This window comes from Pseudochaenichthys georgianus, chromosome 24 (assembly GCF_902827115.2).
Source record: "Pseudochaenichthys georgianus chromosome 24, fPseGeo1.2, whole genome shotgun sequence".
In the NCBI taxonomy this organism is placed as follows: Eukaryota; Metazoa; Chordata; class Actinopteri; order Perciformes; family Channichthyidae; genus Pseudochaenichthys; species Pseudochaenichthys georgianus.
The window spans coordinates 23250205-23278116 of NC_047526.1; the positions used below are offsets into that span (position 1 = coordinate 23250205).

At 39.7% G+C, this 27912-nt stretch overlaps 1 protein-coding gene across 2 annotated transcripts; it reads left to right on the forward strand.

Moving 5' to 3' along the window:
* LOC117439492 (potassium channel subfamily K member 2-like) lies at positions 1–27695 on the forward strand. Of its 2 annotated transcripts, none has more exons than XM_034075386.2 (7): positions 1–503; positions 1570–1883; positions 12925–13042; positions 17809–17969; positions 21282–21477; positions 22752–22897; positions 26015–27695. In XM_034075386.2, coding segments are annotated over exons 1-7 (1281 nt in total). In that variant the 5' UTR covers positions 1–502; the 3' UTR covers positions 26360–27695. The 2 variants fall into 2 exon arrangements, with proteins under 2 accessions (XP_033931277.1, XP_033931278.1); XM_034075387.2 differs by having other exon boundaries at positions 21285–21477.
* Positions 27696–27912: the final 217 nt, after the last annotated feature.

Sequence of the window (27912 nt, forward strand, 5' to 3'; positions counted from 1 at the left end):
CTTCAGTTTGTGCTCATGCATTGTTGGCTGAGATTCTGCAGCATGGGAAGCCTGTGAAGTGTTGGCCAGCACGCAGCTTCTCTCTCTGTTTTACAGTAGGAGCTGTCACACCGAGTGGGAGTGCAGCGTTTCCAATGTGTCACTCGGGTGAATAGCTTCCTAACCGGTACAATCCAAACCTCTGCGTCCTCACAGGGCAGCAATATCTCCCGATAACACCCGCATGGATTTCATGGAAGCGATTTGTTCCCCTTGCTCCTTTTACGCACCGTCCTAAACGCGTCTTTTGGTGAAAACGAAATGTCCTGGATGTATTTTCTCCGGAGATTGTAAAGTGAAGGGAAGCGCAGATCGCTGGAGAAGCCATGTGGAGATCGGCCACGTCCCTCGGTGGGAGCACCGGAGGCAAAAATCCCCACTAACAGGAGATCATTATTTACCCTCTCTTTGGGAAAAAAAAGATCCGTCGATGAGGAAACAAAGAGGGTAGAGATGGTAGAGAAGTAAGTGCGTAAAAACTAGTTGAAATTCAGCATTTTAAATATGAAAATGTTATAAATATGTTTTCATTACTGCCCCTTCATAGATTGAGGATAAAGAATGTGTCTGCGTTGTTTTATAGTGAGTTGCTTGCGGAATTTAGTGATTGTGGCAATTTTTAGCTTCACAATTTAATATGTGATGTTGTCTCTGCATGTGACACTTGCATTGTAGCTTTTATAATAATAATAACCTACTATATTTCTGCATCTTAAGACCCATTTCAACGATATAAATTAATAAGATAATGCATAGTAAAAACAAACACAAAAACAATGAATATCGTTATGGGTTTATTTTAACATTATATATTTCAGCTGTTGAAGAAGTAATCCTCCATAAATTGCGTACAGTGAAATACTGGCTATTAGGAACTCATGGGGTGGTTATGTAATTGCATCTACTTCTGCAAGCTGTTGGGGGAAATGGGATTGTGACAAAGCGAGCTACATTTTTAATGAGCTTTGTACTCATTTGTATTGTGGGACACAAAAGTAAAAAAAAAAGTTTACTATGACAGAAGTGAGTATATTTCACTATCCATTAATTATAACTGTCATCCCTTCCTAAAGTTTGCTAATCAATTAATTGATAAATAAAAGACATGTCAGCAGAAATTATTTAAACACTGTTGTTCCAGCTTCTTCTATGTAATGCAAAGCTGCTTTCTACACTCAAAACTTCACTCTATGCTCTTGAAAATGGCAATGGTTAATTTTCACTGTTTTATGACATTTATTGTGGTAAATGTTGAATTGATTTATCAAGAAATTAACCGCCAAAATGAAATGAAAATATTTGATGCACCCCTGCTCTAACATTGTATAAAACACATGAGAGAACTCCATGTTTTAGCATAGATAGATAGATAGAGTAGGTGGAGGATGGCGGGATGGATAGATGGATAGACGGGTAGATAGACTTAATCCCTTAGGGAAGATGTTCTGCTGTTAAGGCAGTGCAGTTGGTACTAAGATGAGTATGCAACAGACATAAATGGATCCACATTAATACATTCCTTCCTCACAGTGGCCACACCTGACCTTCTTGACCCTAAGTCTGCCGCCCATAACTGCAAGCCTCGCCTGTCCTTCTCCATCCAACCGGTAGTGCTCTACACCCCAGAGGATGAGTGTGAAACCCGGACTACAGTCATGAGGTGGAAAACGGTGTCAGCCATCTTCTTCATGGTGGTGCTTTACCTCATCATTGGAGCAACGGTGTTCAGAGCCCTGGAGCAGCCTCACGAGAGCTCCCAGAAGCTGGCCATTCTCGTGGAAAAACTCAACTTCCTGGCCATGCACGCATGCGTAAACTCTTCCGAGCTGGAGGATTTAGTCAAGGTAAGCGAAAACATCAACATCATATTCATAATGTTAACCTTTTCTCTCCTGCAGGACCTGGTGATGATGAGTGTTACCACACTCCACACTGTGACTACAGATTTTTCTCTTTCATTTAATTTTGAACACATTCTGAGGTTACTAGGTTTCAGCTCGACAGTATGTTGTTTGTTTGAGGATTATAGTGAGTGGCAGACACAAAGATTACGAGTAAACACAACGAGAGCTCTTAACCTCAGGATACTTCAGTGACAGTTGACTGACAGAAGTACTGTTTGTGTATTTATTCTGTGGCCACTGCAGGCTGTATTATCTCAACATATTTCAATGAGACATTTCTCTTCACATTTAAAGTAATAATATAGCAAGATTCTTATTTAGAAAAATCTCTTTTTGTCGATTTCTAAGTGAGGTAATACAATGTTTGAGTGTATTGCCTACTGATTTCACTTGCAGTATTACAAACCAAGTGTCTGTAGAATAACGAATCTCTTAATGCTACGAACCACTAAAGCCTTTGTTGCATGAACTTGGTATAAACAATCAAAGAGTAGTTTTAAACACTGCATAGAACAACCAAATGGCCCATCGTATTGGGGCGGTTACATGCAAACGGCTGATGCAGATGCACACAGATGGTTCACTCACTGATGATAATGTTCATAATGGGAACTATTTCAGAGCTTTCATCTTGCCACTAACAGGTTCAGTCGTTCTTTTCATCCTGCTGCTGAGCCGACCAAAAACAGCATGTTATCCTGTTAAATCCATGTTAAATGGTTGAGATTGGCCTTTCCAAATCCAGGAGATGTAAAGACCTTAGGGTTTGTAAGATACATTGTATTTAGAAATCCCGAAACACAGTCTGTCTACAACTGTGAGACTAAGATGTCTTTGACAACATTCCTGCAAAAAAATCCCAAATTCGCTGAGTTGGTAACTGAGATCCAAAAGCAAAGAGAAGAAACAAAGATGTTTCATCATCATACATTGGATTTAACAGACTAATTATGCCGGTGTGCTGATAGAGGCATCAGATCACAAAACTCTCCTGTGTTGTACTTAAGGGCACAAACAACTTATATATATATATATATCATATTTTTCCTCAGCAGACCTTCACTTATCTCTCTTACATATTTCCCTCCACAAATATTATATAAAATACTATAGGGTACTAGATGAAATAAACAATCAAAAGAAACCTGTAGCGCTACTTGGATGTTGTTGAATTGTTATACTGACTGTATGTATGTATGTATGTATGTAGTATGTATGTATGTATGTATGTATGTATGTATGTATGTATGTATGTATGTATGTATGTATGTATGTATGTATGTATGTATGTATGTATGTATGTATGTAGCAAAAGAAGAGAGTTGTATTAAAGAAAGAAAGTAAAAGATGACTAAATAGCAGATTACTATTTGTAGGCAACTAATAGCATTGAAAGACAATAAAGTAATTCATTCATTAATTTTTCAATTAGAGAAAAGGTCATATACAAATGCATTATAAATATCACTATTGCGTAAGCACTCTTCTTATAAAGGCATGCATTAACCGACAGTATGACCCATGCTTTATGGATTGGTGGATCTAGCCATCAACCAAATTGGTCAGGGTGATGATAAGACTTCCCTCTTGGGGAATCTCGCTGGTATATTTATTGTACTTGTAGAACCAATTTTCTCCTCTGATGTACCAGAGCTGAAAGGTCTTTATGTCCCGGGGGAAACCGATTTGTCCATCGCTTATAATTTTGACCTCTTCTATAGCTGAATACTTCCCACCAAAAATGCCTCCTAATATCAAAACGTCCTCTAATCTCATAAGGGATATATATGAAACACAAAAAAGGTTATTTTTCAGTATGTTAACACTTATTATATACAATATATTGAATTCCCTGTAATGTATATGGTTTAAAGGAGCAGTCAAACATAATTGAAAATGTATATTTTTTATAAAACTCTTTCTAATAGTATACAGATAGAAATAGTGTGTATCTGTATCATAAGAATGCCTCGTACTTCTCATAATAACGAGAAAACCTTTATATGAACTGTTATGAGTTTATGAGTATGAGCATTGCAATTTAACAGAGCAAACATGTCCCTGAAACATTTCCTATAGGACTAAAAACACAATTAAAAGAATGTATAAGTGAGTGAGTCTATACGTCGGATTTTTCTCAAAATTGATTCATGATGAAAAAGCCCTCACTGTAACGAGTAGACAATTCTGTTTAAACAAGGACATGTGCCTTTTGTTAAGTATAAGAAAAGTTTCCAGGTATACAAAGATACTGCAAGAATACATTTGTTATATGAATTACATACTTGAGAGCAGTTCAAATATAGTTCATGCAAATTTACCGTATCCAGAATAAAATGTTCTGTTACTAAATTATGTATTTTTTTTTACATTTTCTGGCTTGCCATGATAAATATGTTGATTAAATAATAATAATTGGCTATAAATTAAGTAGATTCATTGTGATCTCTAATGTCAAGAAGAAGTGTTGGCATTCAGTGACATTTACAGTTTAGGTGTAGACCATATCAAAACTTACCCAAGCTGACAGGATTTATTATTGAATGATGTTCACCACCTACTGTATGTAAATTAGATGTTTTAGATTAAGAGTTGCTAGTACCAGATTGCAGTTATGTGGCTCTAATATGCTGAGTCGTTTTACGAAGGCGATGTTGATGATTTCTGTCCTGAGATCATAATTTGTCAGAATGACCATTAGGCTGATTTTGTGTCAGGATTGAGCTTAATGACTGTTGCCCTGGAAGAGGATGGTCCCGATAATTGTTACTATTTGGAAAACATTTGTCTTGGCAGAGATCATTTAGGTTGGAGACAGTAGCAATAATTAAAGCAGCAAACAGTAGCAGCAGTTGATAGTTTAATTAAGGAAGTAAAGTGTTCTTTGTTTACTACACAACCTTTTGGCCATAGTATTGTAACTTCGGCCCTATTGAAATAACGTAATAATTATTGGATAGATTGGCATGGGAAAAGTCTCTATTTTATCTCTTTTATAGTCCTTAATTCACTTGTACAGGCAGCATCTAGGGAAAAATAGCAACCTCTACTTCTTGTTTAATGCTAATGAGCAAATGCTAATATGCTAATATGTTAAACAAAGACGCTGACCATGTTGAGCACAAGCTTATTAGCATGCTAGCATTTAGCTCAAAAGCACTGCTGTGCTAAGGTACACAGGTAGCTATGGCTAGCTAGAGATGGGAAAAAGATATGAACAACAAACTCTAACCTATAGTGTGGTATGTACTTTTACTATTAAGGATGTTGCTTGCCAACATTTGAGGGCAATTAATGGTTTTCTGGCAAAGTATTACTCCTTCTGTCACTGACCTTCCCACTGAAACAATCTGTGCTTGTGCTGTTTACAAAAACAAACTATTCAGTCCTGGACCTCAAGAGCAAACTACAAAATGAATAGAATTAATTATTAATGTTAAGAAAACTTGGCAATTTGCCTGTATGAGGAATTCAAGAGCATATGTATGTATAGCCTTTAAGGTTGTTTTAAAAACAGTCCAAGACAGAAGCCAAATGAGAACAGCCTTGCAAGCAACTCTTTCTCTTCTGATTATTTATTGATAAACGGCTTCAATACAGGTGCCTCAAAGTAATTTTACTTGATTATGTAGACTACACAAACACATACAAACCCATCACCCTTTGTGTTCTAGGTTCCCATTGATCAAAAGCCAGTCAGCAGAGGATTGAGGAGAGATGAGCTCTCAAAGGGAGTAATTAAAATAGTGAGTGATGTCAAAAAGCTCAGTCGATTCAATCTCTTCTGGCTGTTTGGCTCAGCTAGTGGGGTCTTCACATTATCCTGCTGGGATTATCTCCCCGCCTTCTTACAGTGCAGACACGTTTCTGCTTGCTCTTGCCTCTGCTTACTTTTTTATGCTGTTTTTCTATTTTAATTTTTCTGAAAATTTCGAACAGCTGCTCCTGGACATTAACTTATCACTGGGACAGTTATTCTTCGTAAATAGACAGAGGGTTTCAGCCATATTTCAATATTTTTACGACGACCTCAGTCTTACAGTGGCGTGGCCTAGCAACAGCTAAAGCCTGGTACAGCATGCTATTTAGCTTAAGCTAGTTAGCAGCAAAATGCCTCCGTTCTCCACAGATGACTTCCACAAACTTCTACAGAAGATGGCCGTGTTGGAAATGAAAATGTAACGGTTGGAAGTTAACGTGGAAGTGAATGGACTTGGTTGGAATGACACCACTTTACCAGTGTTGCAAAATAATGGACAAAGGCATGCTAACTCAAAGCTAGTTAGCAGCTACAAGGATTCCAATGAACAGGGAGGCTGTGTACCGGGTAATAAATCTACAGGTTATAAATCTACAAGTGGTAGTCCTCCATGGAACTCTCTGGGTGAAAGGCCGAAGAGTAAATCATTTCCATGGGATTTGGGAGGACGAACAACAGGCTATCTCCTATGCCGAGATAATCCATCCCTCCTCACAGGTGTGGTATATCAAGATGCTGATTAGACAGCATGATTATTGCACAGGTGTGCCTTAGGCTGGCCACAATAAAAGGCCACTCTAAAATGTTCAGTTTTATCACACAGCACGATGCCACAGATGTCGCAAGTTTTGAGGGAGCATGCAATTGGCATGCTGACAGCAGGAATGTCCACCAGAGCTGTTGCCCGTGAATTGAATGTTCATTTCTCTACCATAAGCCATCTCCAAAGGCGTTTCAGAGAATTTGGCAGTACATCCAACCGGCCTCACAACCGCAGACCACGTGTAACCACACCAGCCCAGGACCTCCACATCCAGCATGTTCACCTCCAAGATCGTCTGAGACCAGCCACTCGGACAGCTGCTGCAACAATCGGTTTGTATAACCAAATAATTTCTGCACAAACTGTCAGAAACCGTCTCAGGGAAGCTCATCTGCATGCTCGTCATCCTCATCGGGGTCTCGACCTGACTCCGGTTCGTCGTCGTAACCGACTTGAGTGGGCAAATGCTCACATTCGTGGCGTCTGGCACGTTGGAGAGGTGTTCTCTTCACGGATGAATCCCGGTTTTCACTGTTCAGGGCAGATGGCAGACAGTCTGTGTGGCGTCGTGTGGGTGAGCGGTTTTCTGATGTCAATGTTGTGAATCGAGTGGCCCATGGTGGTGGTGGGGTTATGGTATGGGCAGGCGTATGTTATGGACGACGAACACAGGTGCATTTTATTGATGGCATTGTGAATGCACAGAGATACCGTGACGAGATCCTGAGGCCCATTGTTGTGCCATTCATCCACGACCATCACCTCATGTTGCAGCATGATAATGCACAGCCCCATATTGCAAGGATCTGTACACAATTCCTGGAGGCTGAAAACATCCCAGTTCTTGCATGGCCAGCATACTCACCGGACATGTCACCCATTGAGCATGTTTGGGAAGCTCTGGATCGGCGTATACGACAGCGTGTTCCAGTTCCTGCCAATATCCAGCAACTTGGCACAGCCATTGAAGAGGAGTGGACCAACATTCCACAGGCCACAATCAACAACCTGATCAACTCTATGCGAAGGAGATGTGTTGCACTGCGTGAGGCAAATGGTGGTCACACCAGATACTGACTGGTTTTCGGACCCCCCCAGACCCCCCCAATAAAGCAAAACTGCACGTTTCAGAGTGGCCTTTTATTGTGGCCAGCCTAAGGCACACCTGTGCAATAATCATGCTGTCTCATCAGCATCTTGATATGCCACATATGTGAGGTGGGATGGATTATCCCGGCAAAGGACTATCACAGATTTTTTCAGATTTGTGAACAATATTTGAGAGAAATGGTTATTTTGTGTATATAGAAAATGTTTTAGATCTTTGAGTTCATCTCATGAAAAATGGGAGCAAAAACAAAAGTGTTGCATTTATATTTTTGTTCAGTGTATGTAAAAATCTCTCATACACACATGTGAAACGCTCTCTCACACACACACACACACACACACACACCACACACACACACACACACACACACACACACACACACACACACACACACACACACACACACACACACACACACACACACACACACACACACACACACACACACACACACACACACACACACACACACACACACACACACACACACACACACACACACACACACACACACACACACACACACACACACACACACACACACACACACACAACGTTGCAGTTGGGAAGAAAAGCAATGTGGAGCGGCATCTCACCACTAAGGAGTTTAACCGTGACACTTTTCGAAATCCCGTTTGTGTCCCCCCACTTTAAAAATAGGCCTATGTTTATTCTTGTTTTTTAACGCAAGCCTTCATCGCCACGGAGGAGCACACAGCCTCTGAGAGAGAGAGAGACAGAGAGAGAGAGAGAGAGAGAGACCTTTATCTATTTAATATAGATGTAAAAAATAAAGTAAGAAATCATTCCAATGTATAGGACAGTACAAAAAAGTTTAAAAGGGGAGTGATTAGTAAGAGATGCATAAGCAAAAAGAAAGAAAGCTAACTAGGTAAGATAAGAATAAACAAGTTTAAATGATTTGTTATTGGTTGTGATCATATTCTAAAGATGTTTGGATTATTTAAAAGTATACAGCTCCCTTTCATATGAGTGTTGAGTGCTGTACCCATACACCCATTTTCAACATTTAAAAACACTGTACTGGCAACTGTCAAATGTCTGCCACAAGTGTGAAGTACATCCGTTGTTTGTTTGTTTTATAGTTTTGTTTGGGTTTTTCTTAACCTCCCTATTTTTTTCTTCAGAGACAAGCTTTAAGACACTGTTGATGTATTATTGTGACCTAGCACCTTTTTTAATTGATATTGTGAACCAACTTCTGGAAATAGCATGCTTGTTAGAGGCTAAATGCTATACATGTTCATCAGCTAGTCGTAGGTTTTGACTGTGTGGTGCTGGGCAGGTTGTGTAGTGAATCAAAACTGTAATGTTTTACAGTGGAAAAAAAATCTACCTCTATATATTTGGTAAAGGTTAGGGAAAGATCATGGATATACGTAGTCAGGAATCAAAATTGGCACTTAAAATAGTAAGGTGAAAAATCTTTCCATATGAAAATGCTCCTTTGCAATATGAATTGCGTTGTTCCTTTGTGTATGTCAGCTTGTGTGGATAAGCAACACTAGTGGTAGTTCCTTATAAGACAAAACTAATTCACAGTACCTTTTCCTGCAATCATCTAAAAATCTTTCTTCTTTGACCCATAATGTCATGTTAACTCTCTTCTTATTACATCCATTATTCATTCATTTCAGCTCTTTCGCACTCCATCTTTAATGCCTTATCAAAATCAACATTCGAGGTTAAAGCTCTCTCAGTTTCACCAAGGATGATGGATCGCAACACACTGACATTGCGGTGACCCTACAGTTTGTGTGTGTGTGTGTGTGTGTGTGTGTGTGTGTGTGTGTGTGTGTGTGTGTGTGTGTGTGTGTGTGTGTGTGTGTGTGTGTGTGTGTGTGTGTGTGTGTGTGTGTGTGTGTGTGTGTGTGTGTGTGGAAAAAGCTGACAGTGCAAGCTCAGGTGGTCGGTGTGCTGCATGCGGCAAATTATATTGGAGCACTGGTTATTTGTTCTTGAAGGTTTATTGATCTTTAATACTTATTCTAGATAATCAAAAGCTTAGCCTTAACTGGCCTTACATTTATTGTGCACTACTCATTCCTAAATCAATTTAATAGCTCTTTAGTGGCAAACATCCCACATATATGTAGTGGAATAAACGCTGTAGTCCAGTAAAGTATTCTGCTATGATTGATTGGCATCAGTTCTGTAGCTGTGTCTGCGATTCCCCAAAGGACTTTCAGCTTTTCTCTTTCATTTATCTCAGTAATGATTCTTTATCTTGAGAACTGAGAAGCCACTTGGGTCGAGACATCTATCTGTTTCACTGCAGTGAACAGATAGAGTATGTTTGAAAAAAACTGCTGCGATCAGATTAATCTAACATTCAAAATTTAAAAATCGGTACAAGTCGAGGGCCAGACTGGTTCAATGTTTATTGCACAACTTATTGAAATTAACTTATTGCACATATTAAACCTGGAACTAACAAAGCTTAAATTATTGCCTATAAAAACAACATTAAACATTAAATAATCAGTTGCATTCATTTCTTATGGCCCTATCTGCAGCTTTTCCGGAGTCATTTCTTATGATTACATTTTCCCACAGGCCAACAACAGCTTCACAAAAACTATTCCCTTCAAAGAAAAAACCAAACATGCCCTGTTGTCGCAAAAAAAAAGTGCAAGAGGAAACATCCATTGAAACTCAGTGTGCTGCTCTGTGATGCTAGTTCAAGCCAGATACTTGGCATCTCATCTTGAGTGCAAGTTCATCAATGTTTGGGGTCAGGCTCTGAGCTGAGGAAATCCTCAGGGTTGAGTGAAGGTGTGCGTGCAATATACCAGCGGGACAGATCTAATAGTAATCGAAAATTATCCTGCGGGCTGAGTTTGACATGTGTGCCTTACTGCTTGTCCCTGACAGACCCCTTGGCTCAAGAAGTCATTCTCAGTTACTACTATAGGTAATGTAGTTAGCCAGACTATTTATATTATCGCAACAGACTGTTATAAAGTCTCTGTTAACACTCCAGTGTATCTGTATGGCAGCATATCTTTTTAGTGTGTGGCTCTTCTTCGCTGCTCCTCACTTCTATCTTTAGGTGATGGTGGGTGTGAAAAGTGGTGCAGTGGTGTGTTTCCCTTCCAGCTTTTGGCTTCACTTCCCTCTTGTCTCCTGTCATGTGAGTGCAGCACTGAGTGGGGAAACACTGACCTGCTTCCTGTACAGCTGGCTGGCTGGTGTCTATGGCTCGTCACACTCTGCTGTGACACTTTTAAAACCTTGTGTCTTCCACATACACACACTTAGTCAACCGATTACCTGGACAAGACTGATAAACCCAACACTGACCCAGATATCCCATCATAGCAACGGTCATAAAGCTTCTCAAAATCACACCATCAGTCATCTCATGGTTTTAAAATGCTCAATCTAGACCCTGCAGCCTGAGTGCTGGATTTCCATTTTCTGAACATTACATTGCATTTGACCAAGAAGATACAAACTTGAAGAATACAGAATCATAAAAGTACATCAGGTTTCATAGAGCCAAAAACATTTGCAACAAGTGCTACTCAACTGGCTTTAAATAAGCCAGTCCTGTATTAGTATATACAGTAAGTGCTTTGTTAGCAATTCTTTGTTAGTAATTCTATCGCTCGAAGTGGAGTCGAAAGAGATGAGTTTTCAGTCTGCGCCTGAAGATGTGCAGGCTATCTGCTGTCCTGATTTCAATGGGGAGCTCATTCCAACATTTTGGAGCCAGGATAGCAAACCGACGTGTTTTTGCTGATGGGAACTTGGGTCCCCCTCGCAGCGAGGGTGCAGCGAGTCGTTTGGCTGATGAGGAGCGGAGTGCATGCGCTGGGGTGTACGGTTTAACCATGTCCTGGATGTAGGAAGGGCCAGATCCATTCACAGCATGGTACGCAAGTACCAGTGTCTTGAACTGGATTCTAGCAGTTACTGAAAGCCAGTGAAGGGAGCGGAGGAGCGGAGTGGTGTGGGAACATTTTGGAAGGTTGAAGACCAGACGAGCCGCTGCACATGCAGGTACACCAGCCAGGAGGGCATGTTCCATGCAACCACGCTGGGTTAGATTATGAATTTAAATGAGGTTAAAATGTTAACATAGGTTCAGGAGCATGGCCACGCCTAAAACTCCGCCTCGAACCACGGCCACCACTATTTATATCCGGCAAAACTTCCGGCCACTGCTTGTCTCCATCCTTTCAACCCACCCTACCTCTCCCTTTCTACCCATACAGTTCCCCTTCCGACTCACACCGAGCGATACATCCACCCATCCCTTCTTCCCTCCCTCAACATCCCTACATCCCTCCATCCCTCATCCCTTCATCCCTCATCCCTTCATCCCAACATCCCAACATCCCTCATCCCAACATCCCTCATCCCAACATCCCTCATCCCTCATCCCTACATCCCTTCAACCCAACATCCCTCATCCCAACATCCCTCATCCCTACATCCCTTCAACCCAACATCCCTCAACCCAACATCCCTCATCCCAACATCCCTCATCCCTACATCCCTTCAACCCAACATCCCTCATCCCAACATCCCTCATCCCTCCCTCCCTCATCCCTTCATCCCAACATCCTCTGCCCGTCACCATCTATATTTAAACGGTGCACGTTCATATACTGCGTATACTAACACCTTAATCCCAGGTATCGTCTGGGGGGCCCGTAATCAGCCCACGCAGATCATGCCGGAGACGGAACCCCCACTCTGAGTCTCCCACTGCACGGACCACAGCTCGTCCTCCCAGATCATCTCTTCACCCCCCTCATATCATTCACATGTTACTTCAATAAACTTACAAACATCACCTTGTTGTGGCGTGGTTCCTGCTAGTGAAATGACAGAATGATGGTGACAAGATTTGTGAACTGATTAAATTACATTCAGTATTTTTTGTGAATGTGTTAAAAGGATAATTAAATGACTTTGTAGACAATAGACTGACTATGCACATGTGTGCTGCAGTAATTGTACATTTTTGGAAATCATTTTAAAGTAATGGTTGGAATAAAACATATGTTCAAAGCACCAAATCTTAAAGACCCTCATTGTAATCCATCCATAGCAATATAACTGTTGCTTGCTTCAAATGTGCAGCTATTTTGATCTTTATTATGCTTTTTTTTTTATTTGACAGATGATCTTATTGTTTCTCACAACTCTTAATTGGTTTTGGTTGGATGTTTATCTTGCCTGTCATCTCCATTCCCCGAGAAAATTGATGCACACCAGTTATTTTCTAATCAGCCTACTGTACCTCGCAGCACACTCCCACTGGGAGAAAGTGCATTACGTACTAACTTTTGTTTCCTTTTATCTTTCCACTCAGCAAGTGGTTTCAGCAGTCCGGGCAGGTGTGAACCCCACAGGAAATGCCTTTAATCAGACGAGCCTCTGGGACATCAGTTCTTCCTTTTTCTTTGCTGGGACTGTTATCACCACTATCGGTAAGATAAGTCGTTTTTTACTCTTTGACAACTAATTTCCTTTTTTTAAGGCTTTTGAAAATACATTACACTTTTTGCATACAATGCTTTGCCAATGCATATAAATGTTAATGTTTGCTTTTTAGGCATCGTCAATGTATCATTACCTCCTGCACAAAGCCTTCAGAGGCATAAAGAAATGTTGATGACCGTTTTAGCTTGAAATTACATACAAAACGCAAAATAACACTTGCTAACCAACAAACTGCATCAGCAGCTCCTTTTCCAGACGGTGGCCTGCGTGTAAGAAATCTGTTTATACACTTGGATTATTCTCAATAATAAATCAATTCAGGCCTCATTCACAACTCTCCAACTTTATTTCAGAACAAAATGTTAGTGCCTGTCTGTTGGAGAAAATGTGGGCTTTCAGTTGACTGGTCTTAGAAGGAGAACTTTAGCCTTAAGAGCTAAAGTTTATCAGAGACTACAGAGGAATATACTTTTGTAGTGCCTGTGCTCATTTGCAATTGGTTACTGTACTGTAGAAGCCTGTAGCACGTACTCTGTCACCTCCAGCTGTAAGAGCTTACTAATCAGGAACACACGCACACACACACACACACACGCACACGCACGCACGCACGCACGCACGCACACACACACACACACACACACACACGCACACGCACGCACGCACGCACGCACGCACGCACGCACGCACACACACACACACACACACACACACACACACACACACACACACACACACACACACACACACACACACACACACACACACACACACACACACTTAGCCTTGACAGCTCAGCTGGTTCTTCCGAGCAGACCTTGACAGATCAGTGCATCTGTTCAGTGGGGTGTTGAACTCCATTTCTGTTAGAGCTCATCCTTGAGTTGGAATACATGTTTTTGCTTGTTTTTTCAGATTATTGGCTTTCAAGTGCCTGCAAAGTGCAAACCTTAATGAATATTTTGGCATTAAATTGGAATTGTGCAATAACTTGATTCTGCCCGCTACTTGGAAAAGATAAGCGCTCAAGTGTCGGATTAAAGGTGTAAAGTTAAAGCTTCACTAAGTGTTCACCTTATTCTGAGAATGTCGACTTTCAGTTTGTTCACTGAGGCGCTGCAGTGATTTTAGTCGATTTTGCTCTAAAGACAGATGTACACATGTTTGAATTGAAGATTGTCTTCTCATGAAATGGGCATTTCACGGTAGTGTGATTGCTGCAGCAGAGACAAAGGAGAGCTTGGTAGCTTTATATTTGTTCTAAAAGCATAATTCGTTTTTGCTTTTTTTAATTCAAACATCTGGAAAAGGTTGCAAGATGAAGGTACATAAGAGACTACCTTTTTTTGCTGGTGTTTGGTGGGCATCTCCTATGATGTGTGTAGGTGTAAACAGCCATAACTGCTGTGCTGACTGTTCAGCATAATTTAGCTTGATTGGTACAAAATGTTCTGCGGTCGTAGCTGCACATAGAAGCTTTTTAATGGCTTTATTTCTTATTTTCCTATTCAGAAGAAATCTAATAAAGTGCAGAAAGGGAAAACATATTATAGTTTGCATCCCCTCTCAGCTTTCTTTTACTCTTCTGACTTTGGGTGGATGAGCAATAATTAATATCCACATATTGATCGGTGTATTCAAAGATCTTAAATTGGATGGCAGTTTTGAGGCAAACTCTCCTGAGAAAGTGTTCATCAATGTGCATTGTCCCTTCGAATAAACGATTAAATAAAATGAATGAAAGACGTGCAGCAACGATTGATCTCACAGCATTTCTTCCCCATGGCATGCCTTATCTTCGGCTATATAAGCACATTGAATTGCCTGGTGCTGAAAGGTGCTATATAAATAAACTTGCCTTGCCTACATTATTCTTTCTGAAATTCACATTTTCTATAGTGCATCGATCAACTAAATCTCAAATGAATTATCCTTTGTGACCTGCACATGAAGTAAAAATGCATTAATATTGTTTTTGAAAAACATTCCCCCGCTGTTATCAAGCCAGTGGAGCAGGTGTCCTTTTTATCTGAAAAAAGTACGTTATTTCTTATGATGAACAGCACCATGAAAAAATCGAATGTTCTTTACTGTTCACTGTGAGCTTTACTGTGAGTGGGGAATTGGAAATATGACAGTGATAACAACAAGACATTCACGTGAGTGCAGTCAGGTTTTACTACTTTAACCCTACCATGACAGGGTTTCATTACAATTACTTTTTTTGCAATTAAAGGATCCACAAAACAAAAAAAGCAACACAGTGTGTCTTTGAAAAAAAGCTGTAAAGTCACTAAATTCAATGCCAAGCTGCAGTTTTCTCTGCTAGCATCACTAAATGAATTTGAAAGGAAGTCCGTAAGCCTTGACTGTTCACTGCAAGTTCATTCATTCTTTTAAGAGGACGTGACATATCGCTGCATAGGTTTGTTACATATTCTAGTCAGAATTGTAACTGAGAAATGGGTTTGTCCATTTTAAAGCGTGTGCTCATTAAAGAGTTGAATATATTATTCATGCAGGCAGTGTTATTTATGTCAAGGGGTGATACTAATGAAATGACTTATTAATATTATCCTCCTATTAATTGGAATTCAAAACTTTGAAAATGTTTAAGTGCTGAAATTGTGCTATTTCAATCCTTTGACAAAAGAAAAAACTGGAGCAATCAATCAAGTTCGAAAACCCAAAAGTGAATTGTTGTTTGTTATACACTTTTTTTTAATGTCTTGTAATTGCACTGTTGAGGAACCTGCGATCTAAGTTGTTCATACATTACATAGATACACAGTAGTTGTGTATATTATGTTATGACAATAAAACCTTTGAATTATGAATCTTTACCTTAGCCGGACCGCTAACCGATTTACCGGCTAGGATCAGAAACAAACTTCTTCAGAGACCCGGAGTCTTCTGAGCCACCCCATCTGAACTGCTCTGTTGGCGTCCATCTCCTTTGTTGTGGAGATCAACTCCTGGTGCGTGGCTCTCCACACCTGCTCCCAATACTGCCAATTTGGGGAGGGGTGAAGCATATGATGCTGCTGACTACCCTGCCTCTCAGACCCTTCCACCTATTTAAAAAACAAGGATTGGCAATCTTCTCTGACTTGTACTATCTTTCATGATGTATGACACTTACTATTTGAGCTTACGATGCATAGCTTGCTTTTAAGCCTCTCCTATTGTGACAGCATTTAAAGATACATTGAGAATATAAAGAAGGATTGATCTGTTTACTTCAGAGTATCAAAAAAGGACAGGCGCGAGTGCAGCTCCACACTAAGTAAGACAAGTGCTTTGTCTCTTTTGTTCTGCAGGGGCATCCAGAGGTCTGGCATCCTGCCTCTCATTGAACTAATCATGAAATAAGTGAGACTTGATTGACATTGTTTTACAATTAATATCGCGCAATTCCAATGTGAGAGTGGAAAGAAATGAGAAGGCACCTTGCAGCTTGTATCCTGAGACCGATGATGACTACATTAACGGAGAAAGGCAGATGTAGTTCATTATGCAGACCCATTATGAATTGTTAAATAATGAAAGTCATATTGTTAAGTATGTGGAGTCATCTTTAAAGATGGTCTTGTCTTTGTACTGACTTCTATAAGACCTATCTGCTTTTGTGTGTGCATAAATATATTGTTATACTACTACTACGTACAGCGTACTGTATTTCCTTTCATATTTGGTGTTCATATCATTTTAAATTCACATCAGACTTGCTCGAGGACTGAGGGGGTGTTATAAACTTTTGCCTGACTCGGTTAGTAGTATAGTACAAATTAAATGTCTCACTGCTGAAATGTCTCAAAGCCCTCAGCTATTCTACTGTCTCTCTGCAGTGATGTTAAAGCACAGCCAGGCTTTGTGGAAAGCGTTCTTGTAGAGCCAGAAATATAACTTCTTCTGCCAACTTTAATGAAATAGGATGTAGACTAATTAGCCACAGAAGGTCCAACAAACAGGACACTTACCACACTTCCCAGGACTTTCTTTCAGAGCTTTATTGCGAGGCACCAGAGTGAGCTTGTTGTAGCCACAAAACATTTACAGTCTTTCTTGCAAAATTGCTTTCTGTTGCCTACCAGGCAAGTGTAGAAGACTGCATAATGTGCACACTGATATTACAAAAAGATAAATACAATTCTCACAGCATAAATAAACTGGAGGCCATATTGCAAAGGGATCACACCAGACGCAACGACCCTTCATTTTGATCTCAACTACACTGCGTCAACTCACAAAGTGCAGTGATGCAATCAAATGCAAAATGCTCCATGCAAGTTGACATGGTTTTTACACAGCACTGAAAGATTCCACATACTGTACGTTAACACGTGTAAGCAATAAAGGGAATAAAGCAAAACAAATATCCAGTCTTAGGCTGGTATAAAGGAACAGGGGAAAAGTTCAGTTTGAAAAGATAAAGTAAACCAAGTACAATTGCTAAACATACAGTTATGAAATAAAATAAGCACACAGAAGATGATCTATTTTTATATAAGTGTAAAAAAACATATTTACCATATTTACCTCCTGAAAAAAGTAGCAATACTTTTAGGAAACATGACATCCCCAGTAGTGTCAACCTGCAGACTAGAGTCCCAGTCTTGTCGCTTTTTACCATGACTTGTATAAGGAAACAACATACACACTACTTTGCTATGTTGCAGTTGATTTAAATCGACATTTTGAATTAAATGCTGCCTAATGAGCTAATGAACTATCTGTGTCTCTTCTCTGTTAGGATTTGGGAACATCTCTCCTCACACAGAAGGTGGGCGGATCTTCTGTATTATTTTCGCTCTGCTTGGGATTCCCCTGTTTGGATTCTTATTGGCTGGTGTCGGGGACCAGTTGGGGACCATTTTTGGGAAGGGCATCGCCAAAGTAGAGAAGATGATTGTGGTGAGCTCCTTCGTATATATATATACGAACTTGTTTTTGTCTCTGAATCACCTCGCTGTGTGTTTTCCTGGGTGCAGTTAGCTATTTAAATACAGACAACACCATCACATGTAATTATCCAAGTGATGCCAATGCAGCTGTAAAGTCATATTGCCTGCGCTGCTATAAAGAACAGCTAAATAATACAGCTGAAGATTCACATTCAATATTATACACTTTGCTACAGCAGTCAGTGATTAAAGTTGGATGCAGGTTTTGGGTTGCCATGTCAACGAACCTGGAAACCACTCATAAGTGCAGACGCTTTGTTGCTAAAAGCCTAGAGCAGTGAATAAACAGTTGTTTTCAAGCAATATAAGAACGGTAAAGATAAATGTTGCTTTGCTTTCACTTTGTGCTGAACTCACTGCCCTTTTCTTACCTTATTTATTTTTTGTGGCAGTGGAATAAACCAGCAGCACAAAGATGTATCACTTCTGTCCCGATACAACCAAAAACAGTATATACATTCACATGAGTTCTTCTCAGCCATAGAAGTTAGAAGGGACCATTTGTCATGGTAGACAGAATGGAAATAGACTCTGCCTGACAGTCGGGTTGATGCTTAGTCATTAAGGTTTTCATGGAAAATGTTCCAAGTGAAAGATGAAAGCAGTGGAACAGCTGCCCCATGTGCAAGCCAATTAGGATGGTATCTGACAACAGTGAGTGTATTTCATCTTCACAAATTAAATACTTTCCTATTTTGTTTGTTCTTGTACCAGAATTACTGTAGAGGTGCTTTTTATAATGCTTTTTTAAATTGACTGTGCAGTCAACAAAAAGACTGGAAGGGTAATAATAACAAAAATCTATATTACATTTAATCCCACAGATGCAATAAAAAGCGGTTAAGATAATAAGACACTTTATGCTACATGGGACATTTTGATTTTCCATTAGTGGTACACAAAGTTGCAATGATCTTCAAACAATATGTAGAAAAACAAGGCACTCAAGTGATAAAGACAAACAGATTTGAAAAAGTATATGCGTAATACAATGCACATGAAGTTAGATAAATAATAACATTCGCAGTATAAAAAGGAGACAATAAAAGCAGGCAAAGAAACATAGAGGTGCAGGAACAGATTTTAAACCAATGATAGTAAAATGGATTGGTTACTATGATAAAATATAAGACCCTAAGTACAAGTAAGTAAAGGATGCAGTGAAGCTGCTTTTTTTTGTAACATTATATTCATGTAAATCGTTAAAATGAAGGCGAGGATGTTGCCGTGTGTGGTGGCGTATGATAAATTGGATCATAAAGTGAGGCTTTTGTCCTGAAGTGAGCGACAGTTACATTAATGCACAAGTCGTCAGAACGCAGAGGAGTGGAAAGAATTCCAAATGCGTGTGTCATGAAGAAAAAACAGCACAGATGCTTGCCGTTACACATCAATGTATGTAGTGCGAAGAATATATTAGATGAGCAGATAACATCAGTGCGTCTGGGTGTCACAGCACTGTGAATGGAGACATGTTGGTTAAAGAGTCAAAACCGGCTAATATCAGGGACCAATTGGATCAATGCAGATGGAAATAGCTTTTCCGTTTTGCACCCTGAGTTCAGACTGCCGGCGGGTGGTGTTATTAACCCAATCAGCCGTCTTTACGTCCGGGATGACGGAGTTCCCCAATGACTGAAATCAGAGCCAGGGATACAGAGAGTTAGATTTATGTAACAGATCCACTTTGGTTATGGTAAGGAAAAGATTGAGGTTTTGTATTAATGTTAATAAAGTGCACACACCCTTTCTTGTGCCTCAAGGCAATGCCAGTTTAGTTATTTATTTAGCGCCATTTAGACATAAGGGAATTTAAAGTGGTTTATAGGGGCATAGAAATACATTACACATAAGACATTAAAAAAACATTGAAGTGATATCAAACAAGCAAATAAAAAGTGAATCAGTGTTGACATTTTCAATATTTATCCAAAAACAATCCGTCCCTATCCTTAACCAAGTGCTGTGAGTGCCTAAACAAAACCATAAAAGATTTGAGTAAGGCATTTATTGCTATTAAAGGACAATGTATCTGGAAAACAAAATCTAAAATTGAAATACTGTCATGTAACATTTAACTTGTGTAAACACTGTGTGACTTCCCCGATACTTTAATAAACATGGCCTCATAATTATGTTTAGAAATACATAACCTGAGTGGCATTTTTTATTTACTCTTGCAAATACATCATTACATAATTTAAAGGAAACACTGTTTTGCAAATAACCTATGCAATAGCAGTAGTAGAGAGTCCTTTATAATGTAGTTTTTCTACCAGAGCTCATTTAAATGTCACTTTGTACCTGCGTGCAGTCATCAAGCACCTGTAATGCTATGATAAAAGACAGACCAAAACAGTCTCTAATTTCAAGGTAAGAGCCTCGTTGGTCCATATAAAATCACTGACACTAGCAATATTAATTCAAGTATCAGGTTAATTAAGATCCTTTTGATTTATCCCTGGCTCTGTGGCTTCCCTCCCTGAAGAGGAGGAGGGATGAAGGCAGCTGGCTGGAAACAATGGGAATATATGGACTGTAGCAGCTGCTGTGCAACTGAAGATACTGGCTGGAAAACCAACTCGGCTTCACAAGTCCCTTTGGAATACATTAATGCTTTGTCTTCAGCTAATTGGGTTTTATAGGACTCACTGTTGGTCTTCAAACTGTATACTACTGTACTTTTCTGTGTGCAGCGGGTACATTAGACATCACAGACTCAGTGAAGTGAGGCCTGTCTGCTCTTTATGCTTCCCCTCAGAGACTCTGCTTTGGTCTTACATAACTGGAAGGGAAAAGGGCACGATGCATGGGGAACCAGCTAAAAGCAGTCACATCAAGTGGAAAAGAAGCACAGAGAAAGACTGGATTTAGAAACCACTCCTATGTTGAGTACCTGTGTTTCAAAAGAGGGTTTTCATGGATCCTGTCTTTCAAAAAATCTCTGACAGCACAGGCTGTAACTGCAATGCATCCATTTATGATCGCTCGGGTGGGCGTGCCATCTGACCGAGAAATGTCACATGAACTTGGCAGACTGACGTTTGAGATGTTACAAAATAGCAACTGTATTCCTGGAAAGATGGTGAAGGAAGTGATTCCTAATGAAAAAAGAAATCACTGCGAAATGATGTAGTGTTAAATATGCCACATGTTGATTTCCTTTAATGTCTTATGCAACAAATCTGCCTTAAACTATATAGTGTTAAATGTTTTTGTATCATCTATTCTTTGTATCAGCTATTCCTCTCTTTCCAACCAGAAGTGGAAGGTCAGCCAGACGAAGATCCGCGTTATCTCCACTCTGATCTTCATCCTGTTCGGGTGCCTCATCTTCGTGGCGCTGCCAGTCATCATCTTCAAGCACATTGAGGGCTGGAGCACTCTGGAGTCCATCTACTTTGTTGTCATCACCCTCACCACGATCGGCTTCGGGGACTTTGTCGCTGGGGAAAAAGGTTTTTAGATTTTCCTTCTGATTTATTGAGTTATTCCCTCAGATAGTGTGACTCGACAGATGTGAGCCACATGTGTTCTGACACTTTTTTATAATGCATCGAAATCCTTGCAATATGTTTAACTATCCCATCTGTCAAACAAGGAGTCTACACTCGTTACTACATCAATACAAAATAAAACAGTTTTCACATAACATGATGTAACTTCAAGTAATAGGAATCTTGCTATGAAATACGTCATATACAAACAATTAAACACAATATTTCTCTTTTGGAGCATTTATCAAAGCCATCCCAATACCTGCAACATCTAAAAGAATAGTTTGACAGGCGGTATCAGCTTGATTCCTCCTGCTTGACTACCAAACCGGTACAGGCAGATGGGAACGATCACAACCATTTAGCTGCTAGATTAAATCTCCCTCAATGGGCCTAATGATTATAGATTAGACCACTGTTACTGGAGCTGGCCCAGGTGGTGTAAAGTGAGCCTGGACCACTGTCACTGAAGCTGGAGCTGTAATGGCTGTTTATTGAACTGCACAGCGAGCGGGCTGTCTGTGCTGCATCATGCCAGTTGATTTATTGAAGGCTCTTCCATAAATACGGAAGAGGACTATGACTGATTTTATTATTGGAGGGCAGCGTCAGTTTATGCAACTGGCAAGATGCATCCAGTACTACATAAAGTGTCGTATCAGACATGTTTCATATATAGTATTCCTTTAATACCCAATTTACTCTTTTTTTTTTACAAGTCTTTTTATTTCATCATAGAGTACAGTAATCTATGCTATTTCATTTATATTGTAATATACACAGTATCACTCACTACACTCCCCCCTCCCTCCCTCCATCCGCACATGCCCACACGGGCGAAACCCAAAAAAAAAAAAAAAGGAATTAAAAAACAAATATATTTACTCTTTTTAAAGACCTTTTCTTATGTCACTGAACAAAATATCCCCACTTAAGAAGAAAATACTTTGACTTGGATTTTAATGAAGTGGCACATGGAGCAAATCCACCATATTGTATTTTTAACAATGCACTTTAACCTATTTTATAAATAACAATGTTACAAATGTGATTGTCAAATTAAATATTTACAATGTTGCTCTACGAATAATAGTGAGGATCATTTTAATTCTAGATCATCTCAATTTGACCCCCCTCTTTATATTATATTTTCCTACCATGTGGACTTGCTCAGGACTCAAGCCTGCTTGGTTTTTGGAAAATCTAACTTCTATAACCCACTTGTCGTGTCACAGCAGGTGGGTCAGATAATCCAGAGTTTCTGAACTATTACAAGCCTGTGGTGTGGTTCTGGATCCTGGTGGGCCTGGCGTACTTTGCTGCTGTGCTCAGTATGATTGGAGATTGGTTCCGGGTCATATCCAAGAAAACTAAAGAGGAGGTACGTACTGATGTGCTACACGTTATGTCACACACATCCAGAGTTAATTAATTGCTTAATAAAGCAAGATGCAGCTGTCCACACTACAACAACTCAAAATCTTGCCCAGTATATTGATCTAATATCTAGTCAGAATATGTCTTTACACTTGACATAATAACTTCAGAAGTAACAATGCTGTGAGATTTCGGGTCTTGTTTTTAGACAATGCTTCATCTTGTTAAATCAAATAATCTTATTTTGAGTTGTATCTCAGATGAAACACTGGAAAATCTGAAAACAGAACACTTTTGACCATTAGCGGTTTATTTTGTAATTTCCATGATTCTGGTCAGATATAGTTCAAAATAAGTTCTGCCAGCTAATTACAAGATCTGATTCATCTAAATATCCCTTCTTATTTCAAGGAATCATACCAAGCAAATGTTCACTTGTTCTATTGGCAGATGTTTGTACTTATTTCAAGTTAAAACACCGTGTTTTCATTATTGTTTAACTTGTTTTTGGAGCAGCATTTTTTCCAGTGCAGATAAAGCTTCATTACAGAAGATAAGATGTGTTTTCTTAGTTCTAAAAAAGAAAATGTACTTATTAGGGACTCATAACACAATTAAAATACATTTCATGCAAGTTGGCTATTAACCTGCATTACACCACTTAATGTTGCTGCTGTTTTATGTTAAGCCCTAACTAACTGGATAAATGATCAATTGTTGGTAGAGAGACATGTGCAGTAAGTTCAGGTGTGATTACATCCATCTTCCCTTACAATGATAGTCACACTGCTGTACAGATCACTCTCTGAAGTGATTAAACTCTTTTCCTGCGCTTTGTGAAGTAAATGCCATCTCTTGCATGTGGAGGATTAAATATCTGATGTGTTTCCAGATGCTGCTGAGTAATAACAAAAACCCCCGTTCTGGCAGATTAATTATTTACATGAGAAACAGATGGAGAGACACTCACTTCAAGATACTCACTCAATCTCCTAGATAAACAAGACACATTCAAATGCTATTTCTTTCATCTTTAGAACATAAGATCATACTGCGATCTGGAGTGTAAATCCTGCCCAGGCATTATTAGGAGTGTGATTTCTTAGGCTGTGAGCTGAGGATGAGGTTTCAGTGGGAGGTTATTAGGGAAGTAGGAGGGGGAGAAGGATTCGGCAGAGTAAGTGATAACAAGGAGGAGAAAGCACGTACTCAAGTTTTTGTGCTGTAGTGTTATTGTGTGTCTTGTGTGCACACACGGAAAAAACCCATACCTCATAAATGTTAATCTTAGTACTCAAAAGTGGCTTTACAAGCAGAACACCTCAGAGCCTCATATATAATTAAACAGCCTAAAGAAAGAGGCCTAATGCAATATGAAGGCAAGATCAATTATGTGGTTGTTGCTCTCTCCTGCATTACTACTTCAGGACTAGAAATAAATCAACTCACAGCCTCCACAAACCGCACACACAGGGCATTCAGTTTATTTATTGATGTCAGTTCAGAAATAACTTTAACTGTGAAGTGGTGGGCGGGTAATGTGCGAACATGTCTACACTTCTCACCAACTGCCTACAAATGTGTAGAAAAAGAGGAAATTACATCTTGACTACCCTACTTCGTAGACGTATTCACAAAGAAAATAAATCCTTTTCTTCTATATCATTACAATTATAGCTTCTTATGCCAATACCAAACATGTTGAGAAATGTGCCAAGGTGGCTGTGGTTTAGAGGGTAATTGGACATCTACCAATTATAGTGTCAGGGGTTCGATCCCCAGCCCCTGCAGTCAACATGTCAACGTGTTGTTGGGCAAGATAGCTCGCAAACTGCTCCCGTACGTCTATGGTGATTGAGCTGTATGCGAGTAGCTCTGGATTAAAGCGTCAGATAACTGACATGTAATATAATGCACAATTGGTTTCCTGCCTAGAGTTAGATTAGAAGATTGATACCACTTCAGTATCTGTTCGGTAAATTCATGGCTACAGCCAGCAGCCATTTAGCTAAGAGGATCCTCAAATCAAATCAAGTTTTATTAATATAGCACATTTATAAACGATTTTTGGTCGAGCCAAAGTGCTGTACATATAATAAAAATAGCCTACAGTAGAGACACTTTACAGCAAATACAACAGCACAGATTGTTCAGAATATCAGTATGAGAAAAATAACACCCTCTAATGTGTTCGTAAGCTTCACAGGTGATTATTGGTGGATCTTATATGGTCACCATAATAATGTATTGACAATCTACTTACCTTGCTGTTGGGAAAATACTGAATGTACTTTTCCAATATCAGAGCAGCACATGATAAGTTAACACAGGCCCAACTGTAACTGCGTACATGACAGGGTATGATTACCTAGAAGAGCGTCAGGACAGCAGTTGTAGGCATATGATAGCTATGTGACAACGATTAACATGATGATTCAGCCTTTATGGAGATATGCATATGACAAGCATGATCATTTCTGACCTGGGCTTTAGCTAATCTGAACTAAACATTGAATACTGCTTTGGACCGGTATTCCTGAATCTTGTGACTGTGATACACCCTCTCTTGTATATAAGCATCTGAAGGACACTGTTCTGCTACTAGTTGTACCATATGCTCTGTGTGTGATGACTACTTCCATTCTTGCAAGGATTAATAAATACATGTATCCTGTTATTGAAGCTCAAGCCGGCAACGAGTGATATTTTTCTAACACTTGCACTAACCTTGAGGTATATTTATTAAGCATGCATGCTAACAATGTAGCATGTATGTACATTGTAAGGCAAGGTAAGTTTATTTATATAGCACCTTTCAACACAAGGCAATTCAAAGTGCTTTACAAAAAACGAAAGACATTAAGAAAATGGCATTTAAAATCAGTCATTAAAAAGAAAAGATAATAAAATAAACATTAAAAGAAAAAATACATGGATAAAAGTTACAGTGCAGTTTATGTTATGAATAGTTCAATTAAAAGCAGCGGCAAAAAGAAAAGTCTTTAGTCTGGATTTAAAAGTAGTCAGAGTTGCAGTAGTCAGAGTTGCAGCGGACCTGCAGGTTTGTAGAGAGGAACATTTTGATAATCTACAGACAATAATCCTAATTCTCTTTCTGTAGGTTGGGGAGTTTCGGGCTCATGCAGCCGAGTGGACAGCAAACGTGTCGGCGGAGTTTAAAGAGACCCGGCGGCGACTCAGCGTTGACATCCACGACAAGTTCCAACGCGCTGCTTCCATCAAGCGCAGGCTGTCTTCCGAGCTAGGGATCAACCAGGAGATGACCCCTGGCAAGAGGTCGCTATCCACCACGCTGTGTGAGGACAGGGAGGCCTACCCCAACTTGACTCTCTCCCTCAGTCCCGTCACGGGGTCCTTGGCCAGGAACGGCAGCCTGTACCTGAACGGCCTCAGCCCGGACTACGCTGACAGGCGGGAGTTCGCCATCATCGAAAGTCTCAATTAAGGAGCGGCGTGAATATGAGATTCAGGGACAGCGGACAGGAGTTACAAACACAAAGGCCCTCTTGTGCTTATTGAATGAGATTCTGTGATACGGTGCCAGTGTGCATTCATTGATTGGATCGTGCTCCGATCATTGGCTGAAAACCTTGAAAGTGACTTCAACACAGATTAATCGCCCAGCTGCGCACTCTTATGTGCGTGTTTTGAAAAATCAAACTACACCTCATGATGTGCCAGCTACAGCCTCCATTGTTTCAATGCAGGACGCCGACTTGCTTTCATTGTGTCTGTGCCAACATGATCGACAGCTATGCTTGCGATCGAGCCAATTTAGAAGCGAGGTCCGGACTGGAACTAATGATTGTATCAGCGGCTTGAGTTCGCAAACTTATCTCACGAGCAGGAAGGAAATTAAAGCCCATATTGAGGTAGCAACATACTGGACATCTTTTTTTCATATACTCAGAAACAAGCCTGTGAAAATACAGTAATAAATACATCCATCAAACTTAGAAAGCAAGCATGTATCTGTGCTTGTCTCTTGTTACATTTCCTGAGGCCCTGAAATCTGCATCAGATAAAGAGGATCCTCACTGCTAAAAAACACTCCGTAATTAACAATTAACTATGTTCTCCACCAGGCAGCAGTCCTGTGCTTACACTAAGGAACTTGGCTTTTTTTCTTTATAGTTTACACTTCTTCCAGTATGACTTTATATGCCTTGCATCTGATCAGTCTGTCCTCGCTTAAGATATGAATGTTGACATTTGTGTCGCTCCATTACTAACATTCAGCTTCTCACCCTAAGGAATAATCCACTTGTGCCTTACGAAGAACGAAGCTGAACATGTGAAGATGATGCATGACAGACTGAGCTACACTTGTTTTTCCACTCATACTTGTTATTTATGAGCACAGTAGTAAAAAAGGCATATTCAGGAGGCTTCTTTGAATAAAGATAAATGCAACATTTTCATTTAGGAATTTAAAGTATGTAGTAAAGGAACTGTTTCTTAACAACTGGGGAAATGTCACCTCTCTGTCTGCCAGTGCCATTAGCCATTTCACAGCAGTCCTAATGTGTTAAAGGAGTTACATTTACCACACAGAGCCAGGCTCACTGATCACAACCCATCTCCCTTATACCAAAGTAATGATCCACACTGTAAAATGTTTGACTGTACAATTACAGTAAATTACTGGCTACTAGTTGCATGGATTTCACGGTAATTGACTGTGAATATTTCCCAGTAATTGACTGAATATTTTACAGTCAATTACTGTAGATATTTTATAGTAAATTAGAATAAAAGTACAACTAAATACTGTGACTTTACAGTTGCCATGCCCATGGAATTACTGTAATATAGCAGTACAGAGCTGTGATATTATGGTACCTTGCTGTACATACATTACAGTAATTACCTCTATTTTCACACTATACTATTCACTGTAGAAGTAATGCAATGCAACACAGTAGCCAGTAATTTACTGCAAATATAAAAATGTAAATAATACGATAATATATTGTAAATCACTGACTAGTTCACTGG

Excerpts from the sequence above, each read along its gene's own strand:
- LOC117439492 (XM_034075386.2), top strand. Across the intron at positions 1,884-12,924 it reads AGCTGGAGGATTTAGTCAAG|CAAGTGGTTTCAGCAGTCCG; the intron begins GTAAGCGAAAAC and ends CTTTCCACTCAG. Across the intron at positions 21,478-22,751 it reads CTTTGTCGCTGGGGAAAAAG|CAGGTGGGTCAGATAATCCA; the intron begins GTTTTTAGATTT and ends GTCGTGTCACAG.